The sequence below is a fragment of the Colias eurytheme genome, chromosome 29 (genome assembly GCF_061535395.1).
Source record: "Colias eurytheme isolate Ceu_HAF_F1 chromosome 29, ilColEury1 Martin Lab GWU primary, whole genome shotgun sequence".
In the NCBI taxonomy this organism is placed as follows: Eukaryota; Metazoa; Arthropoda; class Insecta; order Lepidoptera; family Pieridae; genus Colias; species Colias eurytheme.
The window spans coordinates 3,689,295-3,715,585 of NC_143008.1; the positions used below are offsets into that span (position 1 = coordinate 3,689,295).

Below are 26,291 nucleotides of genomic sequence, written 5' to 3' on the forward strand. Positions count from 1 at the left end.
TTATATATAAGATGTAATATATTATATATTATGTAATAGTTTATTAGGATTGAAAAACCGCCCCTGAATAAGATAAAACATCAATTCACTAATTAATAAAAAATTGCTTCAATTTATTTCAAAATTCAAATATTAATAATGTTAAAAAGTAAAAACATTTTAGCTAATGCAAAAGCAATGTTCAATTACTAGTTTCTGAGTAATGCGTGAAACAAACCTACACATCTAGTTTTGCATATTTGTTTGGAAATCCTTATATTTATATACAGTCGTATTTAATATTGTATTGTTTCAACAAAATTATTTACATTTCGAATAGTTAATTTCTTTGATGTGGGTTGATCAAAATGAATCATCCTCTTGATAAAATTACATCAAAATCGGTCGAGCCGTTCAAAGCATACCGCACACATACATTCTTACAAAATAACATCAAAACATCTAAATACAAATAAAACGGGACACACAACTTCCATAGAAACACCAAAAACGGCGATAACGTAAACGAACAAATTTCAAAAAAACGATAACGCCCGGTCACCGGGTTCATCTGTTATCAGTCAAAACCGTATACAGTTTGTGTCGCGGAGGGAAATATTTTAAATTTTTTATTTTTTTCCACTCGCTCCAGAGTTATTTACCTACTGCGTTTATGTGTTTACGCACTGTGCTGCGATATCGACAAGTTATTAGATTACAATTTTAAAGTTTCATTTAATTTTTTCTAATTGATCGTTTTTTACATTGGGGAGAGATTTTGCTATAAATACTATTATATACTTATTCTTTATTTTTTGGAATGAAGTTCTTTAGCCCGCGTTGCGAAAGGGTCTAGGCAGAATTAAGATCAAAAGTTGTAACCTTTGTAACGACATTTTTTACTGTTAATAGTTGTAAGCATTGCGGCGTGCGCGTGTTTCTCTGACTCTTTCCCTCTCTCTCTCTATCTCTTATATTATCATTTCCCTATTATATAAAAAGGTGTAGATAGGTTACCAATATTCGATCTTCATAAACAGCGTACTAACACACATTCGATTTAGATGGCAAGATTCAACTATCGTGAGCGAAAAAGAGACAGCTAAAGAATGTGTCAAATTAGCCACAATTACACTCCTGACTTCTTGATTCGATTTTACGACTGATAAACGGACAGATTTAATTCCAAACTCAATTTCTCGATATCACCACACAGTGGGTGAACTCAGTCACATATTTTGTACGCGTCAAAAACCGCTGATAGCGCTTATCATTCCAATGATTTTGAACGACCCCGTCCCGTCGGTACCTACATGGTATTTTCGAAAACATTTATTGATGTTTACGTATTGAATTTGTTAGTTTACTGCGTAATTGTAGCTTGTGAGTTTAAGATAAGGCAGTCGTAATATTTTTTCTCTAGACACTGTCGATTGTTCTACTAGCTTCCATCTGCAGGTAACACCGGGGCAAGAGGCTTATTTCCAATATTAATAAGATTTACCTGCATAAGATCATCGGATTATGAAAATATTTATCGTAAATAAAGAATTATAAACTTACCCCCCTCCCTCTTAACTAAACTTGCATATTTCTAAACATCCTTTTTTAGTGCTCACAAATTGAACGAAGTTTGGTGCAAAATATACAATTTCTAATCTCACCAGTTGTTTAGTTTATGCGTTGTTATATCAGTCAGTCATTGATAAGTTTTCTTTTTTACACAAATAATTAATTTTATAAAAAATAATAATAATAAATATTCAGGACAATTTTCACACACGGCACGATCTGATCCCATACCAAGCTTTCGCTTGTGTTATGGAAACCAGATGGCTTATAAACATACAAATATATATATATAATTTTAAATAAATACTTATATAGATAATTAACACCCAGACACAGAGCAAACATCTATGTTCATCACACAAATATTTGCCCCGGGTGCGGGAATCGAAACCACGACCTCTGGCTTGGAAGGTAGCGCCACTACCAACCAAGCCAAGTTCAAAGTCAGTCAAAATTATTATTTTGATATTATCTTATAGTTATATATAAAATTCTCGTGTCACAATGTTAGTCTGCATACTCCTCCGAAACGGGTGGACCGATTCTCATGAAATTTTCTGTGCATATCGGGTCTGAGAATCGGCCAACATCTATTTTTCATATGTACCACGGGCGAAGCCGGGGCGGACCGCTAGTTATGAAATATAATTTTATCGTGATTAATGATATATTACAATACTATAATCTTGAATTATGTACATCTGTCGACAATCCAGATATATCAATTAAGATAACAAATATAAATTATACCTAAATTTCTTTACATTTTTCCATTGAGAATCATGTTTATATTTTAAGTACACTTTATCTTGCTAATTAAAAAACAATATAAAAGTGATATATTTTACTAGTATTATCTAGTTATATTCATTAATTTATTTAAATATAAATTTGGTTACGCGTGTAAGCTTCGTTCATAGAAGATTGAAATTATTATTTTCATATATATTTAAATAACAAGTTTTCCGCCCGCTTTGTCTAAAACCTAATAAATTATATGCCTACTAAAACCTTGCTCTTGAAGCACTATCTATTAAAAACACTGCACCACAATCTGTAGTATAGTTTCAAAGATCTAAGCATACATGCAGGCATTAGGACAAACGCGGGAAGCGACTTTTTGAATATTGCTAAGCGAAAACTCGAGCACGGCTCGACCAATTCGGATAAATTTTTAACGTTTTTTTAACGCACAAGCAAGGTTCTTATGAAAAGAAAAAACGTAAAATGGGTAATAGGGCATAACAACGTCTGCCGGGGTAGCTAGTTTTTGGAATCAACACGCATCTGTATTGAAATTTTCTATTAAAAAAAAATTAAGTATGTAAGTAAAAAATCTTTTCACACAAAAAACAAAAAATCATAATTTAACTATGAGATGATACTAGTGAAGATCGTCTCACGCGCAGCCTCCGTTAGGAGGCTGTGCGGGGAATACTGTTCAGGGCTATGAGATGATTCAACAGTTAGCTGCAGTTGTATAAAGAGAGACAGAGAACTGAAATCTCCTGTCTCCTTCTAAACACCGAATATTTCCGCACACAGAGAGCCCTGTGTCTTCCCACCTCTATTTTTAATTACCTCTACGATTACCCACGTTTATATGTCACAAAAAACCACCGCCAATCGGGTCGTCTATAAAATATTTTAATAATTACTAGAACAGTAGCATTCATTGTTAATTGTTACGTTTCGTTGCATCTAACGATCATAAAATTGACTACAGGGCTGTCACTTTGTGCAAATATAAATTGCCTTGATCGTATGAAATCCTATAAAATAGAATATTTGATTGCGATTTGAACCAGGACGCGATGCGTTTTTAACCTCTCCTACTAATATTATAAATTCGAAAGTTTGTGCGGATGTGTGTGTGTGTTTGTTACTCTTTCACGCAAATACTACTGAACCGATTACAATGAAATTTAGCACACATATAGAGGGTAACTTGGATTAAGACATAGGATAGGTTTTATCCCGGAAATCCCACGGGAACGGGAACTATGCGGGTTTTTCTTTGAAAACGCGGGCGAAGCCGCGGGCGGAAAGCTAGTTTTTTAATAAAGCATAAAGATGACAAAATGACATAAATGTTTATGTTATTATTTTAGACGATGCAATACACTTACTAATAATAAGAAGTATCTACATAATTTATATGATGGGTATTTAGAGCCCCCGCAGACCACAGACTTTTTATCGGCCGATAGTTTAGTCGGGTTGGCCTGCTAGTACGCACACTGGTTCAACTAAACAGTTCAGTCGGTTATGAGTGCGCAAACTATCCAACAGTCTGCCGACTATTTGCTAGTTTCTAACCAATCGTTGAAAAGAGTGGTCGCACCGCACAATGAAAATTAATAAAACATTGCATAGAATTGTTATTATTGCTCTCATACACCGGAGGAGGAAAATTAAAAAGAGAGCTCGAGAGTATTGGGTGCATCCTATCTTTAGTGATAGATTATCAAATGGAAAATTTTACACTATGCATTCCAAATTACTCGATTACCCGAAAAAATTTTTCGCCTTTTATCGAATGAGCATAACTAGCTTCAACCAACTTGTCAAATTAATTGGACCAGGAATAGCGAAGGAGGATACAAATTTAAGACTATCTATACCTGTGGAGGAGAGATTGAGCGTTACGATAAGGTAAGATAAACCACAAAACATATTTTTAATTATTTATTATAATAATTCAAATGCCAAGTTTACAAGTCGTATATTTGGGAATCTTCTGAAAAATTTGTATAATATGACTCGGCTGACATGTTGGAATCAGCTGGTGATGAAACATTTTGAATGGTTGTTTGTGGTATAATGGGGGATGGTGTAGAACCGGATGTATAAGCCTGAGATTGTTGTTGTGGCGGCAAGATGTTAGTCCCTCGTTGGTAAACAGGAAAAGAGTTTATGGGTTGTTGCAGTATGGTGTATGTTGGTTGAGAAAGAGGCTGAACACGCCTACCAAGTCTTATCTGTTTAAATACGTTAAGAATACTAATCTTAGCATCGAGTTTTTCATCTGCGGTTAAATTTTTGAGTGATGGGACAAGAGACAATGCAAAGTTTACATCTTCATCAACATTAGTCTCATTTAATGCTTTTAATATTGCTTCATCCAAATCCGTATTCTTCGAAACACGAGTTTTCTTCTGGCGAGGAGGTGCGGAAGGTGCGGAAGCGGATGGAGCAGTTTCTTCATCATCTTCCGCATTTCCTGAAGTATCCTGGGCCAGGTTCAGGTTACCTTCCGTTTGACGATTTTCCATGCATGGAAGTAAAAATAATAATTGTTCAAAGTATACGTATTTACGCCTCTTGACCGAAGCCTGCCCCGACTTTGTGTTCTTTTGTGCATTTAATTCTCGGCGAAAGCAAGTCCGTAAATTGGCCCATTTTTTTTGTATATCGCGGCCTGAAAAATAATAAAATATAATTAATTCATTACAGGTATCTGGCTACTGGAGCAAGTTTCAATTCATTGTCTTTTGATTATCTGATGGGAGCTTCTACAATACGAGATATTATAAAAAGTACATGTGAGCAAATATGGAATATGCTTCAACCGTTATATATGCCAACCAAACTAGAAGATGACTGGATTGAAATAGCAGACGAATTCTACAGTCGCACAAATTTTCCAAACATCATTGGAGCGATCGATGGCAAACATATACGGATGATACAGCCAGAACATTCCGGTTCATCATATTTTAACTACAAAAAGTTCTTCTCCTGCGTTTTGATGGCTTGGACAGATGCCGATTATAAATTTGTGTACATTGATGTTGGTTCTTATGGAACAGCTAGTGATTCGGAAATATTTAAAACATCAGAAATGGGTAAACGGCTTTCCGAGAATCGACTAAATATTCCTTTTGGAAGGCAATTGCCTAATGATGATGTCGGAGATGTTATTCCATTCTCAGTCGTAGGCGATGAAGCGTTTGGACTTGGAAATCATATATTACGCCCTTATGCAAAAAGAAATTTAAACTACACCAAGCGAATTTTCAACTATAGACATACAAGAGCTCGACGCATGGTTGAATGTACTTTCGGGATTCTAGCTAATAAATGGCGTATTTTTCACCGTCCAATTGACGTAAATATTAATTTTTGTGTTAAAATTATTAAAGCTTGCTGTGTCCTACACAATTATGTACGAATCAAAGATGGAATACATTTTAAAGACACTCTCTACAGTTGTACCATGAATAACTTCAATACAAATGGAAATAACCGAGGAAGAAATAATATGAATAATGTTCGGCAATACATGTCGTCAAACTTTATATCTCCTGCAGGCTCAATTCCGTGTCAATATAATAAAGTGTAATGTAAATAAATAAAAATGTATCGTACCTTGATTTGTTTTATTTTGAGCACTAAGCTCATTCCAATCAGGAACAACAGCTTCGCAAACTTCCTCCCACAGTTTTTTTTTACATTTACGTCACAGTACTCTTTTAGATTTTTCTTGTAAAGTGCAGGGCGTTTTTCGACTTCCTCGATCAAAGTAATGATCGAAGATTCCGAAATAAGCGACTGAGAAAGTGACGCCATTTTACACGCGCGGCCGACCATTCGCTGTCAAAGCTCGGAGCGAACTGAACTATCGGCTTAGTCGGCCGACTAAAAAATCGTCGTGTGTGCGCGTGTGGTAGGGAGTCAATACTGATTATACAGTCGGCCGATAGTTTACCGACAGTTTAGTTTGAATTGAATCGGGAAGCCCATCAAACTTGTTTATCGGCCGATACCTAATCGTCATAGTGTGCGCATTTGCTTACATCTGCGTACTGATTAAGAGCCCGACCAAACTATCTGCCGATAAAAAGTCTGTGGTCTGCGGGGGCTCTTATGTTTTTAAAAGCTAGATAAAAAGAAAATCTAAATTTGTAAGTACATTTAATGTATCACTACAAGTCACGTTCTACACATTATTCAGATTCAGGGGATTAACTTAAAAAGAGGAAAAGTGACACTTATAAAAAAATTGTTCCAGCTATCGGCATTAACCATACGGCATACAAATGTAATCACTAAAACAAAGTCGCTTTCTCTGTCCCTATGTCCCTATGTATGCTTAAATCTTTAAAACTAAGCAACGGATTTTGATGCGGTTTTTTTTTTTAATAGATAGAGTGATTCAAGAGGAAGGTTTTAGTATATTAATTATTATGTTTTAGACAAAGCGGGCGAAGCCGCGGGCGGAAAGCTAGTACTAAATAAAAACTATTTACCTATACAAATTCAAAAGTAATAATCAACAAGGTTCCGAGTTGGACGTTAGTTACCCAATTGATACTATGAGCATTCTAACTTACAACGCAACTGTAACTATATAGACAACTAGCTTCCGCCCGCGGCTTCGCCCGCGTGGTGTTTTGATTAAATAAAGGTAGCCTATGTTCTTTCTCAAGGTCTAAAAATTGTCTGTGCCTTTCATCAAAATCGACAGACAGACAGAGTTACTTTCGCATTTATAATATAAGTGCGGATTAAATATTAATCTAATTAAATATATTATTTACTATCAACTGCCAACCCTGCAATATTGTAATTCTCCCATCCGTCACGATTAACTTTCGAATGCAAAAGAAATGAAATTGTCATACGAACGGTAGTTTTTTGTTCGCATTTTCCTTTTAACAACGGAATGAATTTCAAAACGGTTCTGGTAAATATATTACACTAAACTAGCTTCTAAACGCGGCTTTCGCGCATTCACGTTTTAAGATAATTTCAATTTTCAATCGACTTCAAAAAAGGAGGAGTTACATAAGTTTTTTTTTTGTTTGTTACTTGAATATATAAATAAATAGTCCAGTAGTAGTCCTTTAGAAATTAAAAACTTTTACGGATTTTAAATGCGGTTTAGGGCCGATTTTTCAATCCTTGGTTAAAATTTATCCGTCCAATAAAGTAGTACACGAACATATTAAAATGTCACCTGTAAACTGTCAAATACGGAAAATTAGAATACATTTTTGAAATGGTAGTTTAATACGTTATTCGATGAATAAGTTTTAACCAAGGATTGAAAAATCAGCCCTTATTCATTTAATTATTAACCGAGCGTTTCGCACACTTTACAGCGAACTTGGTCACGGGGAGACCAAGGTGTTATAGATCCTCTGTTAACGAGATCATCAGGAGTACACCGTGATTCCTTAGTCCAAAACTGGCCTATGCTACATAACCCTCCTTTTTGCACAGTCGGGTAAATAACACTCTCTTCACGATCCACGCAGCAAGCATCGCGTGATGAAGTTAAATTGAATGAATGCTTTTTGAATTTTATTCATACATCCGACACTATTTAAACACACTTGCTTTCAGTACTGACCCATTTTTGTAGATTTTATTAACCGACTTGAATAAGGGAGGACGTTGACCCAATTCAGTTATATTTCCTGTTCAATGCTTGTTACCAAAAATCTTTAATTGGTATAGGAGTTAGGACGATTTAACAATTTCAAATTGAAAGGATATCAAAATTATTCCCGTAAAACTTCACCAAAAACGGATAAAAGTTATAATATAGATACTATTTCGCTATTCGCCCGCGCAGTCTAAGAAAAACCCGCATAGTTCCCGTTCCTGTGGGATTTCCGGGATTGCGTCATTTTCCCGGGATAAAAAGTAGCCTATGTCCTTTCTCGGGTATCAAAATATCTCCATACCAAATTTCATGAATATTGGTTCAGTAGTTTAGGCGTGATTGAGTAACAGACAGACAGACAGAGTTACTTTCGCATTTATAATATTAGTAGGGATTTTTAACACAACTCTAGAATAGCCAGATAGCCAAACTTTGATCATTTAACATTTCATCATCATCAGCCCACATACGTTCCCACTGCTGGGAGTCTGGGACACGGGCCTCCTATGATAGTACAGGCCATGAACCACCACGCTGCAGCTGGCCAAATGCGGGCGGATGTCACATGTCGTCGAACTTTTGATTCTTCGACATGTCGGTTTCCTCACGATGTACCTTCACCGTTCGAGCAGTGGTAATGTTACAACATGCGCAGATAAATTATTGAAAAATAAATTTGTTTCCTGCGCGCTCACCTGGTCTCGAACCCCCGGACTTATCGATTTGAAGTCCAAGATCTCACCACTGAGCCACCACATTTAAATTTTACATTTACTCCACAACTATTTGCAAATGGTCTTACCATTTAGGTGTTATTAATTAGCATACAAACTCCGAAACACATTCATACATTTAATAATTACTTATCTAACGATATTTAAAACGGTTACATTTTATTCCTTCACTTACACATTTACACTTGGGTATACATTATACAACCAATTTTTTTACTACCATATCACTACATAATATAAAACAAAGTCGCTTTCTCTGTCTCTATGCCTCTTTAATCTATACTAATATTATAAAGCTGAAGAGTTTGTTTGTTTGTTTGTTTGAACGCGCTAATCTCGGGAACTACTGGTCCTATTTGAAAAATTCTTTCGGTGTTAGATAGCTCATTTATCGAGGAAGGCTATAGGCTATATACCATCACGCTACGACCAACAGTAGAGGAGCCACGGGGGTGAAACCGCGCGGAGCGGCTAGTTTTAAAATATAAAGGCAGAACAACGATTGCCGGGACACCTAGTGAGTTATAAAATTAAAGCTTGTTCTAATCTTAGATTAATCCTATCCTATCCTACTTATTTAATAAATGCGAAAGTTTGTGAGGATGGATGTATGTGTATGTATGTACGTTTGGTGTTACTCGATTGTTACTCTTTCCCGCAAATACTACTGAACCGATAGAGAACGATATCTATATCGTTAGTTTATAGGATATGTTTTATCCCGCGAAATCCCACGGGAACGGGAACTATGCGGGTTTTTCTTTGAAAACGCAGGCGAAGCCGCGGGTAGAAAGCTAGTTAGTAGATAAACGTCGAACTTGTTACCTTTAAGACAAAATGTCAATATCAAACCATACTAGATACCTATACGTGGCTATACCACAGAATACATAATAGTAGCTAAACGCTACAGAACGGACACTCTCCGCCTCCCGCCAAAATTAAACACTTACCTCCCCCGCACGATCAGTCTAAAAATGGTCCATATTTTTCTACAGGGACGATACGCAACGAAGATTGACAACATTAATCAAATTGACTTAAAGTAATTTTATTATTTTGGATTTGTGATTATCGTTTTTCGTAGAAAATGTTTAGATATTGTGCTGTTTACGGATGTATTTCATCAGGAAAACGCGAATTTTTTTTTTTACGCTAGTCAAAAATGTGTCAACCATAAAGCGTTAACACACACATTTGCAGTCTCTACAGTGTGACTGTCAAAACGATGATTTTGTATGGAGTGTCCGGGGTGTGGCTATACCACAGAATACATAATAGTAGCTAAACGCTACAGAACGGACACTCTCCGCCTCCCGCCAAAATTAAAATTACCTCACCCCCGCGCGATCAGACATAAAATGGGCCATATTTTTCTGCAAGGACGATACGCAACGAAGATTGACAACATTAATCAAATTGACTTAAAGTAATTTTATTATTTTGGATTTGTGATTATCGTTTTTCGTAGAAAATGGTTAGATATTGTGCTGTTTACTGTTTTGATATTGTGTATTTCATCAGAAAAACGCGAATTTTTTTTTTACGCTAGTCACAAATGTGCCAACCATAAAGCGTTAACACACACATTTGCAGTCTCTACAGTGTGATTGTCAAAACGATCATTTTGTATGGAGTGTCCGGGGTGTGGCTATACTAAGACCGTCTTATAAGCTTAGTATTAACCTAGACTCAGGTTCAATCTAAAAAGCTCCCCCCGTTACCGTAGGTACCATGCGCACGCGCAACTAACTGTCAGCCACATCCAGTTTTCTCTCGGCGTCGGTTTTTTCCGCGTCGTCTCGGAGACTAATGTAAGAGCTGATTTATTTATTACTAACATACATTAAACATGCTTACATAATATCTTATATATAAAATCTTATATATAAAATTCTCGTGTCACAATGTTAGTCTGCATACTCCTCCGAAACGGGTGGACCGAATCTCATGAAATTTTCTGTGCATATCGGGTAAGTCTGAGAATCGGCCAACATCTATTTTTCATATGTACCACGGGCGAAGCCGGGGCGGGCCGCTAGTGCTTACATAATATAATATGTAATAATGTTGTTTTGATAGGTGAGATTTTTTCATCTAAAACAGGCATTTAAATATTTTTAAGGGCCGATTTTTCAATGCTTGGATAAAACTTATTCGTCGAATAATGTATAAAACTACCATTTTAAAAACGTATTCTAATTGCCCGCATTTGACAGTTTACGTGACATTTTAATATTATCGTTTAATACTTTATTGGAAGGATAAGTTTTATCCAAGCATTGAAAAATCGGCCCTATAAGTATAAAATCTGTCAAGTTCACTAGTAACTATTCAACGTACATACTAGTTGGCGCACGCGGCTTCACTCGAGTGGTACCCGGGTAAAAAGTATCCTATGCGTAATCCAGACTATCAGCTATCTCCATACCAATGTTTAAACAGATTTGATCAACTGATTTTATATGAAAAAGTTACAATATCCATCAATACAGTAGGTACCCACACACACAATCTTTCATGTGTATTATATAGGTAAGTTATAAATTTTAATATTATACGACATAATATGATTTTATGCTTGTTAGAGCCCACAGCTTCCGTCTTCGCAAGACAGACTTTTTCTGTAAGAAAATAAAATATAGGTGGAAATATTAACTTACTGGAAGCGAACGAAGTCGGGGTTGAAAAACTAGTATTATTATTTACTAGCTTCCGCCCGCGGCTTCGCCCACGTGGTGTTTTAATAAATGGTAGCCAATGTTCCTTCACAGGGTCTAAACATTGACTGTGCCAAATTTCAGCAAAATCGGTAGAGAGGTTTAATCGGGAAGGGATAACAGATAGACAGACAGACAGAGTTACTTTCGCATTTATAATATTAGTAGGGATTATAAGTACCCAATTAATTAAAGCAAATATAATGCAAGTATAATAGATAATCAATACCCTCTTATAAATTATTAATTCGCAACGAAACGATGCGAGACGCTGTTAAACTGTGTTTTATCATTAATTCTAGTTATAAATACATCAAAATATGAATTATTGTTGTTCGGAGAAACATACAAATAACAACAGATAAATAAAACTGCGGTATGTTTTTTCAACTTTCGAAAATAATTTTCTTTTCAAACGCTTCGAGTTAGTAACGAACTAAGTCTATAACCTTATCTCTGGAATGAAATACTCACTTTAATAGAAATTACACTATACGATAGAGGAAGTTATATTACAAAGTATTGGGTACTATTTATCCCTCCATTCTCACACGCATTTAATCGACTCCTACGCAAACGAAGTCGCGCGAATTGCTAGTATAAAATAAATGGAACAAATCTTTAAAATATCTTGCTTTAATTTTACTATACTAACAATTTATTTTTTTAAGGGCCGATTTTTCAATGCTTGCATAAAACTTATCCGTCCAATAAAGTATTACACGATAATATTAAAATGTCATCTGTAAACTGTCAATTGAAGGCAATAAGAATACATTTGAAATGGTAGTTTTATACGTTATTCGACGAATAAGTTTTAACCAAGGATTGAAAAATTAGGCGTAAAAGAAAGAAATAAGACAATAAAATCAAACAGTGAAACACAATACCTACCTCCTACTTTTCGGAAGTAAGTCAAAAAATAAGGTTCTTTTAAATATATAAACAGTTTTAAATATATAAAAAGAGTAAGTACCTGGTTCAAAAAGTTAACTAGACTATTCAGCATAAAATAAAAATCGCCGTTAAAAAATAAATACGCATACGTTTTGTCCTCAGCTCTCGGCCTACAAAATTGAATGCAGGCAATTATTAACTTTTTATTTGCGCAGTATACTTGTCTAGCTTAAGACAAACAGCCACTTTCTATGTATAGTCATTTAACTGTTATGTACCCACTTCTTTAGACATCCAACTGATCCTACTTGTAGTGAAGTAGTTAGTATCCATACTAATATTATAAATGCGAAAGTAACTCTGTCTGTCTCTCTGTTACTCAATCACGCCTTAACTACTGAACCAATTTGCATGAAATTTGGTATAGAGATATTTTGATACCCGAGAAAGGACATAGGATAGGTTTTATCCCGGAAATCCTACGGGAACGGGTTTTTCGTTGAAAACGCGGGCGAAGCCGCGGGCGGAAAGCTAGTAATTAATATAGTTTAACAAAACCAAAAAAACACATAAAATGATTGTATTGTCACCGATCCTCGTTACGTGTAAAGTTTCAATAAAAGCTGTGGGACGAAAATCAAATCACGAATCACGAAGAGTCTGTTACATAGTGGTTACTGGTTACATACAAACACTAGCTTTCCGCCCGCGGCTTCGTCCGCTTTGTCTAAAACATAAATTATATACTAAATCCTTCCTTTTGAATCACTCTATCTATTAAAAAAATCCGCATCAAAATCCGTTGCGTAGTTTTAAAGAGTTAAGCATATGGACATAGGGACAGAGAAAGCGACTTTGTTTTATACTATGTAGTGATAGTGATACAGGGGAAGCTAATAAAGGCGAGTAATAAATAAAAATGTTGTGTGGTTTTATGAAACCACGGTAAAAGTGAAACTGTTCGAACGGTTCCGAACACTGCTTTGTGTAGCGCATGTTGCGTGACGGTCGGCTGCCGAGTAGGTATACCTACTCGGCAGCCGCGATACACGCGACATGCGCTACACAGACCAAAAAGTTTGAGACGATGTTATAAAAGTTTCACTTTAAAAATACAAAGTCGCTATCATCATACTATCGTTGCCTGTCCGTCCCTATGAATGCACAAAATTAAAAGCGACGAAACGGATTTTGATGAGGTTTTTTTAATAGATAGAGTTGTTCCACAGGAAGGAGGAGTTATATTATACTAGATTTCCGCCCGCGGCTTCGCCCGCGTTTGCACGGGAAAACCCGCATACTTCCCGTTCCCGTGGGATTTCCGGGATAAAAACTATCCTATGTGTTAATCCAAGTCACCCTCTATATATGTGCTAAATTTCATTGTAATCGGTTCAGTAGTTTTTACGTGAAAGAGTAACAAACATCCATACATCCATACATCCATACATCCATACATCCTTACAAACTTTCGCCTTTATAATATATTATTAATTATTAAATTATTAAATTATTAAATTATTAATTATTAATTATTAATTATTAATTAAGATCGTTTGTTGTGAGTTGTGACGGCAAACATCGACGATCGTTTGTTGGGCCAACGTTGCCCATTGTGAAGAAGGCCCACAAGAATCTGAATGTCAAACAAGACCGCTAATCTCAATTGAGAAGACCACAGGAGAAGACCATATTATAATGAAAAAATATATATCAAAACTAGCTCACCTGGTAAACGTTGTTCCGCCAAGACACCATTACAACATATCGGTAGGTATAAATCATACAAAAATTGCATAAAAATCGGTCAAGCCGATTCAGAGGTGTTTGATAACAAACACTGCGGCACGAGAATTTAATTTAAATAAAGTACTTTTTTTAAATACAAGTAGATATAGAAGATAAAATAAAATATTTTATCTATTACGTAAAACGTAAAAAAAATAATCTCAAAAGATCTCATTAAACGGCGAAACCGAAAAAAAAACATCGTATAATGCAATAACGTAACGGCACCGGTTTCCGACTAGCCTCCTCTATCCGACCATTTTGATTTTTATTTGATAAAACGTTTAAAATACGCGCGACATGCGTGAAACTGAAGGCTTTCGATCCAATCACTTATCGTACGTCATCTGTCCAAAATTGGGTTTCAAATTTTAACCGACATTTCGTCAATTTAAGAAAAGCTAGGCGAGGGTGTAGTTTGTATTGGATTGAATGCGAAAAAAACATAAAACGGTGAAAATAAACATTTGGATTTTTACGCTAAATACTCTGGTAAGTTTGTGGTTAATTTACTTTAAACGTTTTATTGGTGTTTTAAATTATTAATTTTAAAATATACATGCAAAGATAGCGTGTTTTTATAGGTTTTTTTGGACAAATAATTATGGACGGAATGAGGAGCTTGTCAAAATAACAACATTCCGAAATCCGACCGAATCGGTCGGTAAAAGGAATTTCGCACTTTTTAAAAGAAGGTAATTTTCTATTATGCATGTTGTTTTGTGGAGGTTTCGTATTAAGTTATTTATTCTAAACGCTATGCTTATATACAACACCTGTATGCGACCAATGCTAACTTTAATGGATTATTTGTAATATTCGTTTTAACTGACACTCTTTTTTGATTTTTTTGTTATTCATTTACAAAGACCGGTCTGGTTTAAAAACCCTATATTTTACGTTTATGACACATAATTGCATAACTACGAAATTGTGAGATCTTTATAAGTGTACATATGAAATAGAAATGAACTAAAAATGAATATCAATTTCGGTTTAGAGGCTTTATTACGCAAATGTAGGTTTGGTCGGAATCTAGGTGCGATATAATTCCCTGTTTCCGTCCAACTGGGTTGCTTTTGCTTGCGCTGTGCTTGAGTGAAATTGCATGCGTTTATTTCAGGTCATCATCATGAGTGATAAAAAAGAGGCTGAAGTATTCTCATTAGCTGAAATAATACTTTTGGTGAAATGGGCAAAGTAGTCAATGGGACATTCTAAATTAGTGTGGATGACCAGTGAGGCATTTTATGAGTTTGAGTTTGAGTAAATGTAATTTTAAACTAACTACTACAGTCTAACATAGAGTTAGTTTTTGTTATTATAATAAATGCTCAAATATTATTTAAAACTAGCGGTCCGCCCCGGCTTCGCCCGTGGTACATATTTAAAATTTCTCTCCATAAGAACCATCCTCGTACTTCAAGTAATATAATAAAAAAAGAATTATCGAAATCGGTCCACGCGTGATGCAGTGAAAAGACGAAACGGGTTTTTACGAATTTCCATTGTATTTCTATTATCATAAAGTTGATTTTAGTAGAAAATATTTGGCTGGTCGGAATCTAGCTACTCAGTGGTCGGAAACACGTGCATTTGTACTCAGTCGGTCGGAAAATGGTGCTTTCAGTTAATTTCCAGTCGTGACAGTTAAAATCCAAATTTAGGTAATAAAAAGCCATTATGAAATACAATTATGTGCATATTTTAAAATATAAGTTCGTAATCTTTCATAATATCATTTTTTCTTATGACCTCTAGAGTATTTAATTTATCTTTTAAAGGATTCATTTAGCCGTATCAATCAGTGGTCGGAATTCGGTGCCATTACGTTAATTATTACCTACTACCTATTTAAGTAATTATCATGCTAATGTTTTTTAATTTAATAATTTTTTTCAAATTTTTCTTCCTTTACGCACCGAGTAACACCACGTACCTACTTACATTGTTTCGCGTGAAAACAAACGAAAAAACCTTCTTGTATTTTATTAGATTAGAATTAAAATATGCAAATGCCAAATTTTACAACAGCGAGGATGTTTTTTTTTCTTTTTTGAGGTTTTTTTCAAAACGCGTTCAGAGGATTGACGTATGTTCTAAACAGACTGTTATCGGTATGACGTCATACCCTCAATTATGTATTCAAATATTCTTTTAATAGTGTTATTTTATTTTTAGATAAGAAATTGTTGTATAGTATTTTTTTATGAATATTCAGCGAACAAAAATAAACCGGCTGTAACCGGTTATTTTGAACTTGTTTTGACATTGTAGGTATAGTAGTATAGGCGTAGTAAGTGTAGTATACCTAATCATAATCATCAGTCCATATTACGTTCCCACTGCTGGGACATGGGCCTCCTAGTTTGGCCATAATCCACCACGCTGGCCCACTACGGGTTGGCAGATGTCATATGTAAAACTATGATTCTTCGACATGTCGGTTTCCTCACGATGTTTTCCTTCACCGTTTGAGCAGTGATGTTATAGCATGCGTAGATAAATTGAAAAATAAATTTATTTCCTGCACCGTGCACGCTTCCTTGGCCTTGAACCCCCGAATATTTTAAACGATTTTAGGTGCAAAAAATATTCAGCTTTTTGGTTAGTAAATAAATAAATATTTATAAACCGAGCTCTTTACAATTTGTAAAACAAAACATTTTAATGTCTGTATTTAAGTAAGCAAACAATATAATTGTTTATTTTTATTTCTAAGTAAATATAATTTTAATGCATTAAGTAATTGTTCATTTAATCCAAATTAGTTTTAAAATTGCGCATCAAACATCTTAATATTTTCCTTATTTTTGTTTTCTACATTTTCGTAAATAAAAGTTCACTAATTTTTATAATATGTATATTCGTTTTATATTGCATAGAATATAGATAATGGTACTATCATTTTTTTTTTGTAAAAAAAATTATCAAAGGAATTTCGCTATTTGCACGAATGTGTAAACGCACCATTAGAATAAGGTTGAACTTCATTATACTTTCATAATATTACTCCACACAGTAGGTTGCCTGGAAGAGATCACTCTTAAGTGATAAGGCCGCCTTCTGTGCTGGACTAGCTTTAAGTTTTAATTTTAAGAATTTATTTGTATGCCAGCACAATAAAGTGTTAATAAATAAAAATAAATAAATATATATTTCGTTTAATTTATGTAATCGTGAAGAAGTCCTACTACACCTAGCAATCACACCCCCACGTAATATACTCAATATTCATAAAAAAGCTGTAAAATTTCGCTTGTGTGTGTAAAGTCACACACACACACACATACGTAATTCGTGTACACGTGCCACTGCGTGCGTGAAGCGTAAATATGTGCTAGGTATTATACAAAATGCGCGCTGTCATCTGCTTGATTTGAGCGAGCTTTTCGTCATTTGAGCGAGCTTTTCGTCACTTGAGCGAGCTTTAAGCGTCATTTGAGCGAGCTTTTCGTCACTTGAGCGAGCTTTAAGCGTTATTTAAGCGAGCTTTTCGTCATTTGAGCGAGCTTTTCGCGTCATTTGAGCAAGCTTTTCGTCATTAAGCATCATTTGAGCGAGCTTTTCGTCACTTGAGCGAGCTTGAAGCGTCATTTGAGCGAGCTTTTCGTCATTTGAGCGAGCTTTGAGCTTCATCTGAGCGAGCTTTTAGTCGTATGAGTGAGCTTTAAGCGTCATTTGAGTGAGCTTTAAGCATGATTTCAGCAAATGTAGCAACAAACTAGGTACTGCACAAAAAAGCACAACCTATACCGCTTTTTATTTCTCATGTGCATAATATTCACTTTTTAAGCTATTGCATAGCTTCTATCGCGGGCCTTGAGCGCGGGGACCGAATCGAGAAATTCCGTAACGAAGAAACCTCACGCTCCCCACTCCGACGGACACGGAGGTGTAGCTTGAAGGCATGCTATGCAATAGCTTTACCGCGGCAGTCCCCGAGTGCCACACGTCTTTTTTTAAATCATGTTGTACAGCAACTTTTACTAGGATAAAAAGTAAGCCTGTGTGCGAAATTAGGTACTATAGTCTTCTCTAAGACTAGTCTACTACTAATGTTATAATTTGATTTTGTGCAACGTATACTAAAGATTTTAGCAGTTTTGGTTTCGGCTATATTTTATTTCATTTTTATCAGAAATACCCTGGCGAAGCCCGGACGCGGCTAGTGTACCCATTCTAAATGCTAAATTTTGTAAAGCCGGCTACTCACACATGCCGCATGGGCAATATTGGTACAATCTCCGTTGGTCGGCAGTCGGAGGAGTTTCAGCTGTTCCCTAAATTGCCCTTTCTTGACTATACACATCACAATTAAGGATCCAACAATTGAAATTGCTCCGACCGCCGACCAACCGAGATTGTGCCAATATCGCCCCTGTGGGTAGATACGTGTAACGTGAGTAGCCGGCATAACCTATGTTCGTTTTCACGCAAAAATCAGTGATAAGAACTGTACAAAACTTGATACAGAGATGGTTTATAACTTTTTGGTCTGGATTAGCATATTTTTTACCCCGGTACCACACGAGTTCCGCCACGTGCTCTAGCTAATCCCTACTAATATTATAAATGCGAAAGTAACTCTGTCTGTCTGTCTGTTACTCAATCACGCCTAAACTACTGAACCAATTTGCATGAAATTTGGTATGGAGATATTTTGATACCCGAGAAACGACATAGGATAGGTTTTATCCCGGAAATCCTACGGGAACGGGTTTTTCTTTGAAAACGCGGGCGAAGCCGCGGGCGGAAAGCTAGTACATATAATAATATTAATATAATTACTACGACTGAACGGATTAATAATAACGGATAATAATAATACGTCAGATTTGTCGCCGCTTGGCTTAGAATAATATTATTATTTATTATTATTCTTCTCACTTTTCCTTTCCTACCAGCCCCCCTAGTCAAGTGGCTTTCTGTGAGCGTAGCGTTCAATAGAATAGACTACGAATGTATGAGATTGACGTAGGCTTTAGATAAACGTATCTACGAGCTATTACGCACTGTCGACTCAGTCGCCGGCGACTGGACTTACTCCTGGACGACTGACGACTAAGTGCGCAAGCCCCTATTTAAACTATAGTAAGTCACAGTCGCCGGCGACTGAGTCGCCAGCGACTGGTCGACAGTGCGTAATAGCTCTACAGGTTACGTCAATCTCATACATTCGTAGTTTATTCTATTGAACGCTACGCTAACAGAAAGCCACTTGACTAGGGGGGCAGGTTGCCTTGCAGATATTGCTGTGTAGCAACTAGCAATATGGCTTACTGTGCAAAATATTTGTATCTTATCATATTGTACTAGATTTCCTACATTGTTTTGTACAATAAAGTACAATAATATTCTAAATACATAATAGCTTGAAAATATATACTAAAAAAATCTACGTGGGCGGAGCCACGTTGAGCAGATAGTTTTTGCTAGTTTTTTTCACAAACTACAAAAATATAAAATACCTATCATCTACACATACTATGATAATAATCTAATTGTATGGGTGTGGTTTTAATGTATTTACAACTAATGGGGCGTCCATAAATTAAGTGATTATATTTTAAGCATTTTCTGACCCCCCCCTCCCCTCTCTTCCAGTAATATCGCGAGTTATGGCTCCCTACTGTATGATGTTTTTGTCGTCTTCTTTACTCGTATTTAAATCTGTTTTTATACATAAAAAAGGATATTATATTTAACTAGCTTCCGCCCGCGGCTTCGCCCGCGATGGTGTTTTGATAAAAGGTAGCCTATGTTCTTTCTCAGGGTCTAAAGATTGACTGTGCCAAATTTCATGAAAATCGGTTGAGAGGTTTAAGCGGGAAAGCGTAACAGACAGACAGAGTTACTTTCGCATTTATAATATTAGTAGGGATTTGCTTCGCATAATATACTTAATAGTTAATGTTTAATAATATTTAAAATGGGCGTCAACATAATAGATTAAAACCTGTTCCAACCGCCTCCTGTCTATGAAACACATCTTAATAATATATATATATAAATCTCGTGTCACAATGTTTGTCCTCAATGGACTCCTAAACCACTTAACCGATTATAATAAAATTCGCACACCATGCGCAGTTCGATCCAACTTGAGAGATAGGATAGTTTAAAACATGTAGGTACCACGGGCGAAGCCGAGGCGGACCACTAGTATATGTATATATTTTTCTATTAAATCTATATTAATATTTATCAAATCAGCGCTATACATTCAATTTATTTGCAACTAGTTTCCGCCCGCGGCTTCGCCCGCGTGGTTTTGATAAAAGGTAGCCTATGTTCTTCTCAGGGTCTAAAGATTGTCTGTGCCAATTTTCATCAAAATAGGTTCAGAGGTTTAAGCGGGAAAGCATAACAGACAGACAGACAGTTTGTTTGTTTGCTTGAATGCGCTAATCTCAGAATTTATATATTAAACTAGCGGTCCGCCCCGGCTTCGCCCGTGGTACATATTTACGTTTTCTCTACATAAGAACCATCCTCGTACTTCAAGGAATATAATAAAAAAAAATTATCGAAATCGGTCCACCCGTTCATGCGTGATGCCGTGGCAACGCGAAACGGGATTCATTTTTATATGTAACATGTATATGTTATGGACCAGGTGATTAATGCGGGCATTATTTATAATGCACGAGCATTATGAATAATGTCTAGCTTTATTGGGCTAAGTGATTAATTACTATCTTAACTTCATTATTTATCACATTGCACGGTCATTATTATAATGCTACATGACAATTGGGCAATTTGATAATAAAGCTTGAAAAGTTGTCGCAAAGCCAAAAAGTTGCGTACCTCAAAATGCCATCACAGTGGCAGTTGTTCTAATAAATATTTGTTAGAACAACACACACAACACAGTGTTCTAATATTTGAGAACCATCAAATCAAAAAATTTTATCCTTGTTATCTCTGTTAGCTACCGCAATCGAGAGTTTCGTACATGAAATTATTGATCGTCTCATCAAAATAAAGCTACTCACGGAAATTAGCTTGATAGTAATCACTTGCAAAAATGGGCGAGGGATCCTGAACTATAAGTTATTTCTATAAAACAAAGGTACGTTGTGAAATTTTTGTTTTAAATTTAATTATATTTTATGTTATATTTTTAATATGACTTTCCTTAAGTTTTAAATGCAAAAACTAGTGGATTTTTAAGGTAGAAGTCCTTAGTAACTAATCCAAATAATGAGCCTGATTGTTTAAGTGGTTTAATATTTAGTTTATTTTAAGTTAAAAGACAATAACAATAAAAAAATTGTAATTATGTATATATGTTTGTATTACTCTGCCCAAAAGGTGATGGGCAATATGTATAATGCCCGGTCAATTTGATTATTTGAATAATTATAATCAAATTGCACTCTCATATTGGGCATTTTTCATAATGACCGTGCATTATGTATACTGCCCAATTTATCACTTGGTCCATAACATATATATAGATAGAAGATATAACGCTAGGACCAATTGCAATAGGAGCGGAGCAATGCGGGTAAAACCGCGGGACACAGCTCTAGTATATTATGTACCTATAAAAACATAATAATATGTACAATGTACACTGTGAGGCAACGATGTCCATGTAAGTCAGTTTTGCATTGATGCCAATATGATTTAAGGACCATATCATATCAATTAAAATAAATAAATAATTTCCTATAAGCTTCTCAGGAAATAAATTATTTCCTATAAGCGTCACTTTTATAAGCTGTAAATCTAAACAAAAATATACAAAGTGTTTTTTTTTTCAAATATCAGTGTTAGCCTTACACGGCTAGGTCACTTATGACGCACGAGCGAGAGATCTAATTATTTCCTCAAAATATTAAAAATGTACACCTCATAAATTTTTGATTAATTATACCTACTTAGCAAAATTTGATATGGCAACACTTTGTCTATTACACATAAATTATAATAAATAATTACTATTTACTACCTATAGTTTAAAAAGGATAAAAATCACGCTTAAAATTACGAAATTACTAGCAGTCCGCCCCGGCTTCACCCGTGGTACATATTTACGTTTTCTCTACATAAAAACCATCCTTGTACTTCAAGGAATATAATAAAAAAAGAATTATCGAAATCGGTTCAGCCGTTCTCGAGTTATGCGCTTACCAACACATTTTGGGATTCATTTTTATATTATAGATTGTATTGTCACCGATCCTTGATAAGTGTACAAAGTTTGAATTATATCAGTCCGTTTAAAGTGGGTCAAAATCGAGTCTAAAGGAGTCTATTACATACGAACATATAGGTGAAGCGTGCACAAGCGTGATAAAAAGGAAGTCGAAAAAAGGGACACCTTTAAAAATCCTTATAACCATCTACTTAGCCATCTTCTTAGTTATACAGTATACAGTATATATCTACATGTATATACATTATACATACTAATATTAAAAAGCTAGAGGGGTTGTTTCACAGATCACAGAAATAGATCTCTATGGGTTGTTTGTTTGACGCGCCAATCTCAGGAACTACTGGTCCGATTTGAAAAATTCTTTCCGTGATGGATAGCCCATTTATAGAGGAAGGCTATCCATACTTATATTATAAATGCGAAAGTAACTCTGTCTGTCTGTCTGTTACTCAATCACGCCTAAACTACTGAACCAATTTGCATGAAATTTGGTAATGAGATATTTTGATACCCGAGAAAGGACATAGGCTACCTTTTATTGCGAAATATATACCACGGGCGAAGCCGGGGCGGACCACTAGTAGGCTATACATATATCATCACGCTGCGCTAAGACCAACAGGAGCGGAGCAATGCGAGAAAAACCGCGGGGCACAGCTAGTTAGGTATTATACCACATATATAATAAATAATAACATAATTATTAATATCCAAAATTGCATTTCTTCGTGGTCCAATAGATGCTGAGAAATTTATATTTATAACAAATAGAAACGAGTTTATGAATATACATATATAACAGTCTTAAAATTAATACGATCAAGGCTATTACCATATTATATTTATAATAAAATTATATTTATAATAAAATTCCATATATTGCTTGGACCGCCTCCTTTGTATCTACCTACTTGTCTATACCTAAAGAAAATCGATAAGTGACATATACAGGGTGTAATCGTTAAGTGTGCACAGGCGATTAGTTATTCCGTAACTAGTTATTACATCAAAAAACTTTAAACTGATATCGAAAGTACTGAACATAATGAGTAAAATGGCCATAATAAATTTTTAAAAATGAAACGAGAAATATCTAAAAAATTAACTTGAAAGTTGAAACCCTCCCATACATTTATTACTGGCTGCTCCCCGCGGTTTCACCCCCGTGGCTCCGCTCCTGTTGGTCGTAGCGTGATGATATAATATAGCCTATAACCTTCCTCGATAAATTAGCTTTCTAACACCGAAAGAATTTTTTAAATCGGGCCAGTAGTTCCCGAGATTAGCGCGTTCAAACAAACAAACAAACTCTTCAGCTTTATAATATTAGTATAGATGAGATACGAATATCCCATGTACATTTAATATGAAAGATTTTAGCTTTTTCTTTCTTTTTTTGGTTTTCTGCTTTAATTAAAGCAGTAAACGCAAAGTACATAATATATTATACATATAGGTAATTATTTTCTAGCAAAAAACTTAAACCTCCCAAATGATCAGAACTTTACAAAATAAATAAAACCAACCAGACGTCACTAGTTTTCAAATAAAAAAAGAATCATCTTAATCAGTCCGTCCAGTCGAAAGTTCTGAGGAGAAAAACCCAAACAAAAATTCGCCCGATTTTTGATTGGGTTTGTCACCTCCGAACCTCCATTTTGGAGTCCATTGAAAATGCAAATATTAAAATCGACATCTAGTCAATTAACAGACACACACACAAATCTGTCACATCGAGAAACGGTCAACGCGTGCAACCGGGTCGTTGACCTCGCTAACGAACCGACATTTTTACTTGTGACATTGGCATATAAAATTATTTTTCACGATTAGTTAGAAACGACACCAATTGGCAGACGCGGTTTAAAATTTTATACCTACCTATTTAGCCATGCGTTTTCAGAAAAATCAACTTTAACTACTTCGACGTATGGTTCATTTTTGATTGAATATATATTTCCATAATAGGTAGTATTCAGTTATCTAATTCAAACTCAAACATCTATTTAATCAAATAGACTTCTTCTAGTAGCGCTTTTTAATCGTCATAAATCATAATACGTAATTAATATTTGCCACCGGTCCAGAAACCAGCGTATACAGAAACTATACTAGACCTACAGGACTAGATACTTAGAAAGTTCTCTATCTAGACAAATACTATACTACAAGTCCATCACTAGTATAAAACAGTGTCTTTCTCTGTCCCTACGTAGGTATGCTAAATCTTTAAAACTACGCAAAGGGTTTTGATGCGATTTTTTTGTAATAAATAAAAATGGGTCTCGAGGAAGGGCTAGTCTTAATCTAATATCTAATATATATTATAACGGCGAAAGTTTGTAAGGATGTATGGATGTATGGATGTTTGTTACTCTTTCACGTAAAAACTACTGAACCGATTACAATGAAATTTAGCACACATATAGAGGGTAACTTGGATTAACACATAGAATAGTTTTTATCCCGGAAATCCCACGGGAACAGGAACTATGCGGGTTTTCCTTTGCAAACGCGGGCGAAGCCGCGGGCGGAAATCTAGTACTATTATAAAGGCGAAAGTTTGTATGGATGTATGGATGTTTGTTACTCTTTCACGTAAAAACTACTGAACCGATTACAATGAAATTTAGCACACATATAGAGGGTAACTTGGATTAACACATAGGATAGGTTTTATCCCGGAAATCCCACGGGAACGGGAACTATGCGGGTTTTCCTTTGAAAACGCGGGCGAAGCCGCGGGCGGAAATCTAATCTCTAATAAAATTTTTGTTTCATTGTTGGACTAAACATGATATGTTGGATCATAAGATCTAATTAAATTGGAGTTGAAACTTAATATTTCGCTGTATAGTCCATTTATCGAGGAAGGATATAAAATGGTATAAAGTATACACGGTTACCGTTAAAACCAGTTTTTCGTTAAACCATGTTTCCCTAGTTAGAACTAGTTGTAACTAGACGCCATTGTTACAAGTATAATATTGCCACCGTGAAGTCGAGATGGCCGTTAAGTTTCGGATTTTCTTAATTTTTGAGCACAAATTATACACCTCTTTTTACACGCTTTTTATTAGCTTCACCTGTATGTCTGTATGTTTGTTTGTAACCGACTTCTTTGGGCGCGATTTTGACCCTTTTTAAACGGCCGGATTTCGTTCAAACTTTGTAGATTTATTGAGGACTGATGACAATACACTAATTTGATAAAATTATTCCATTTTTCAATTTGCAAAAAGCGTGTTATTTAGTTTTTTTAAACTATTATTATTTAAAAGTTGCAACTGTAAATTAACACTTTTCACAATTTTCCTATATCTATGCTATAAGACCTTGCTTCGTAGAAAGTTTCAAAATTCTGTGTTCACCGGATTTCGCTGTAGGTTTTGATTCCCTTGCGAATGTCGAAATTGTGAAAATTTGCAGCATAATTGACTGTATCTTTTGATTGCGTTGGCTTATAAGGTTGACTTTTTCACAGCAGCAAGGAAAGATAGACTTGAGTATTCAAAAAATTTCGTTATTTATTTATTTTATTTTTTATTTATTTTTATTTATTATACCACCGCGTTCCTGAGAAAAAGGATCTTGACAGACAGACGGACAACAAAGTAATGCTATAGTTCCGATTTTTTTCTTTTGAGGTTCGGAATTCTAATGATAATCTTTTGAAAACGAAGTTGCATGGGTCATAAAATATGCAACTCAGATAATATTAAATTATTACTGGTGTAGAATTTTCGACACTTTTTCAGTAGGTAGGTAAATAGAGATTACTTCCTAGAAACAAACCGCAAGCTACACACTTACAAACTTTACTTTCTTTATTATAAACTAGCTTTCCGCCCGCGGCTTCGCCTGCTTTGTCTAAAACATAATAAATTATATACTCAAACCTTCCTCTTGAATCACTCTATCTATTAAAAAAAACGCATCAAAATCCGTTGCGTAGTTTTAAAGATTTAAGCATACATAGGGACATAGGGACAGAGAAAGCGACTTTGTTTTATACTATGTAGTGATAGTGAAGA

The 26,291-nt window shown here is 35.3% G+C and overlaps 2 protein-coding genes across 3 annotated transcripts in view; both read right to left on the reverse strand.

Moving 5' to 3' along the window:
• Window positions 1–26,291, reverse strand: part of LOC149896169 (uncharacterized) — a 69,604-nt gene that overhangs the window by 33,866 nt on the left and 9,447 nt on the right. The gene's annotated exons all lie outside the window — the stretch shown is intronic.
• On the reverse strand, window positions 4,203–6,059 carry LOC149896170 (uncharacterized). The gene is made up of 2 exons (XM_090118252.1): window positions 5,923–6,059; window positions 4,203–4,972 (listed from the first exon to the last, which is right to left on the reverse strand). The coding sequence occupies exon 2, from the start codon at window positions 4,824–4,826 to the stop codon at window positions 4,266–4,268; it is 561 nt and encodes a 186-aa protein (XP_089974378.1). The 5' UTR covers window positions 4,827–4,972; window positions 5,923–6,059; the 3' UTR covers window positions 4,203–4,265.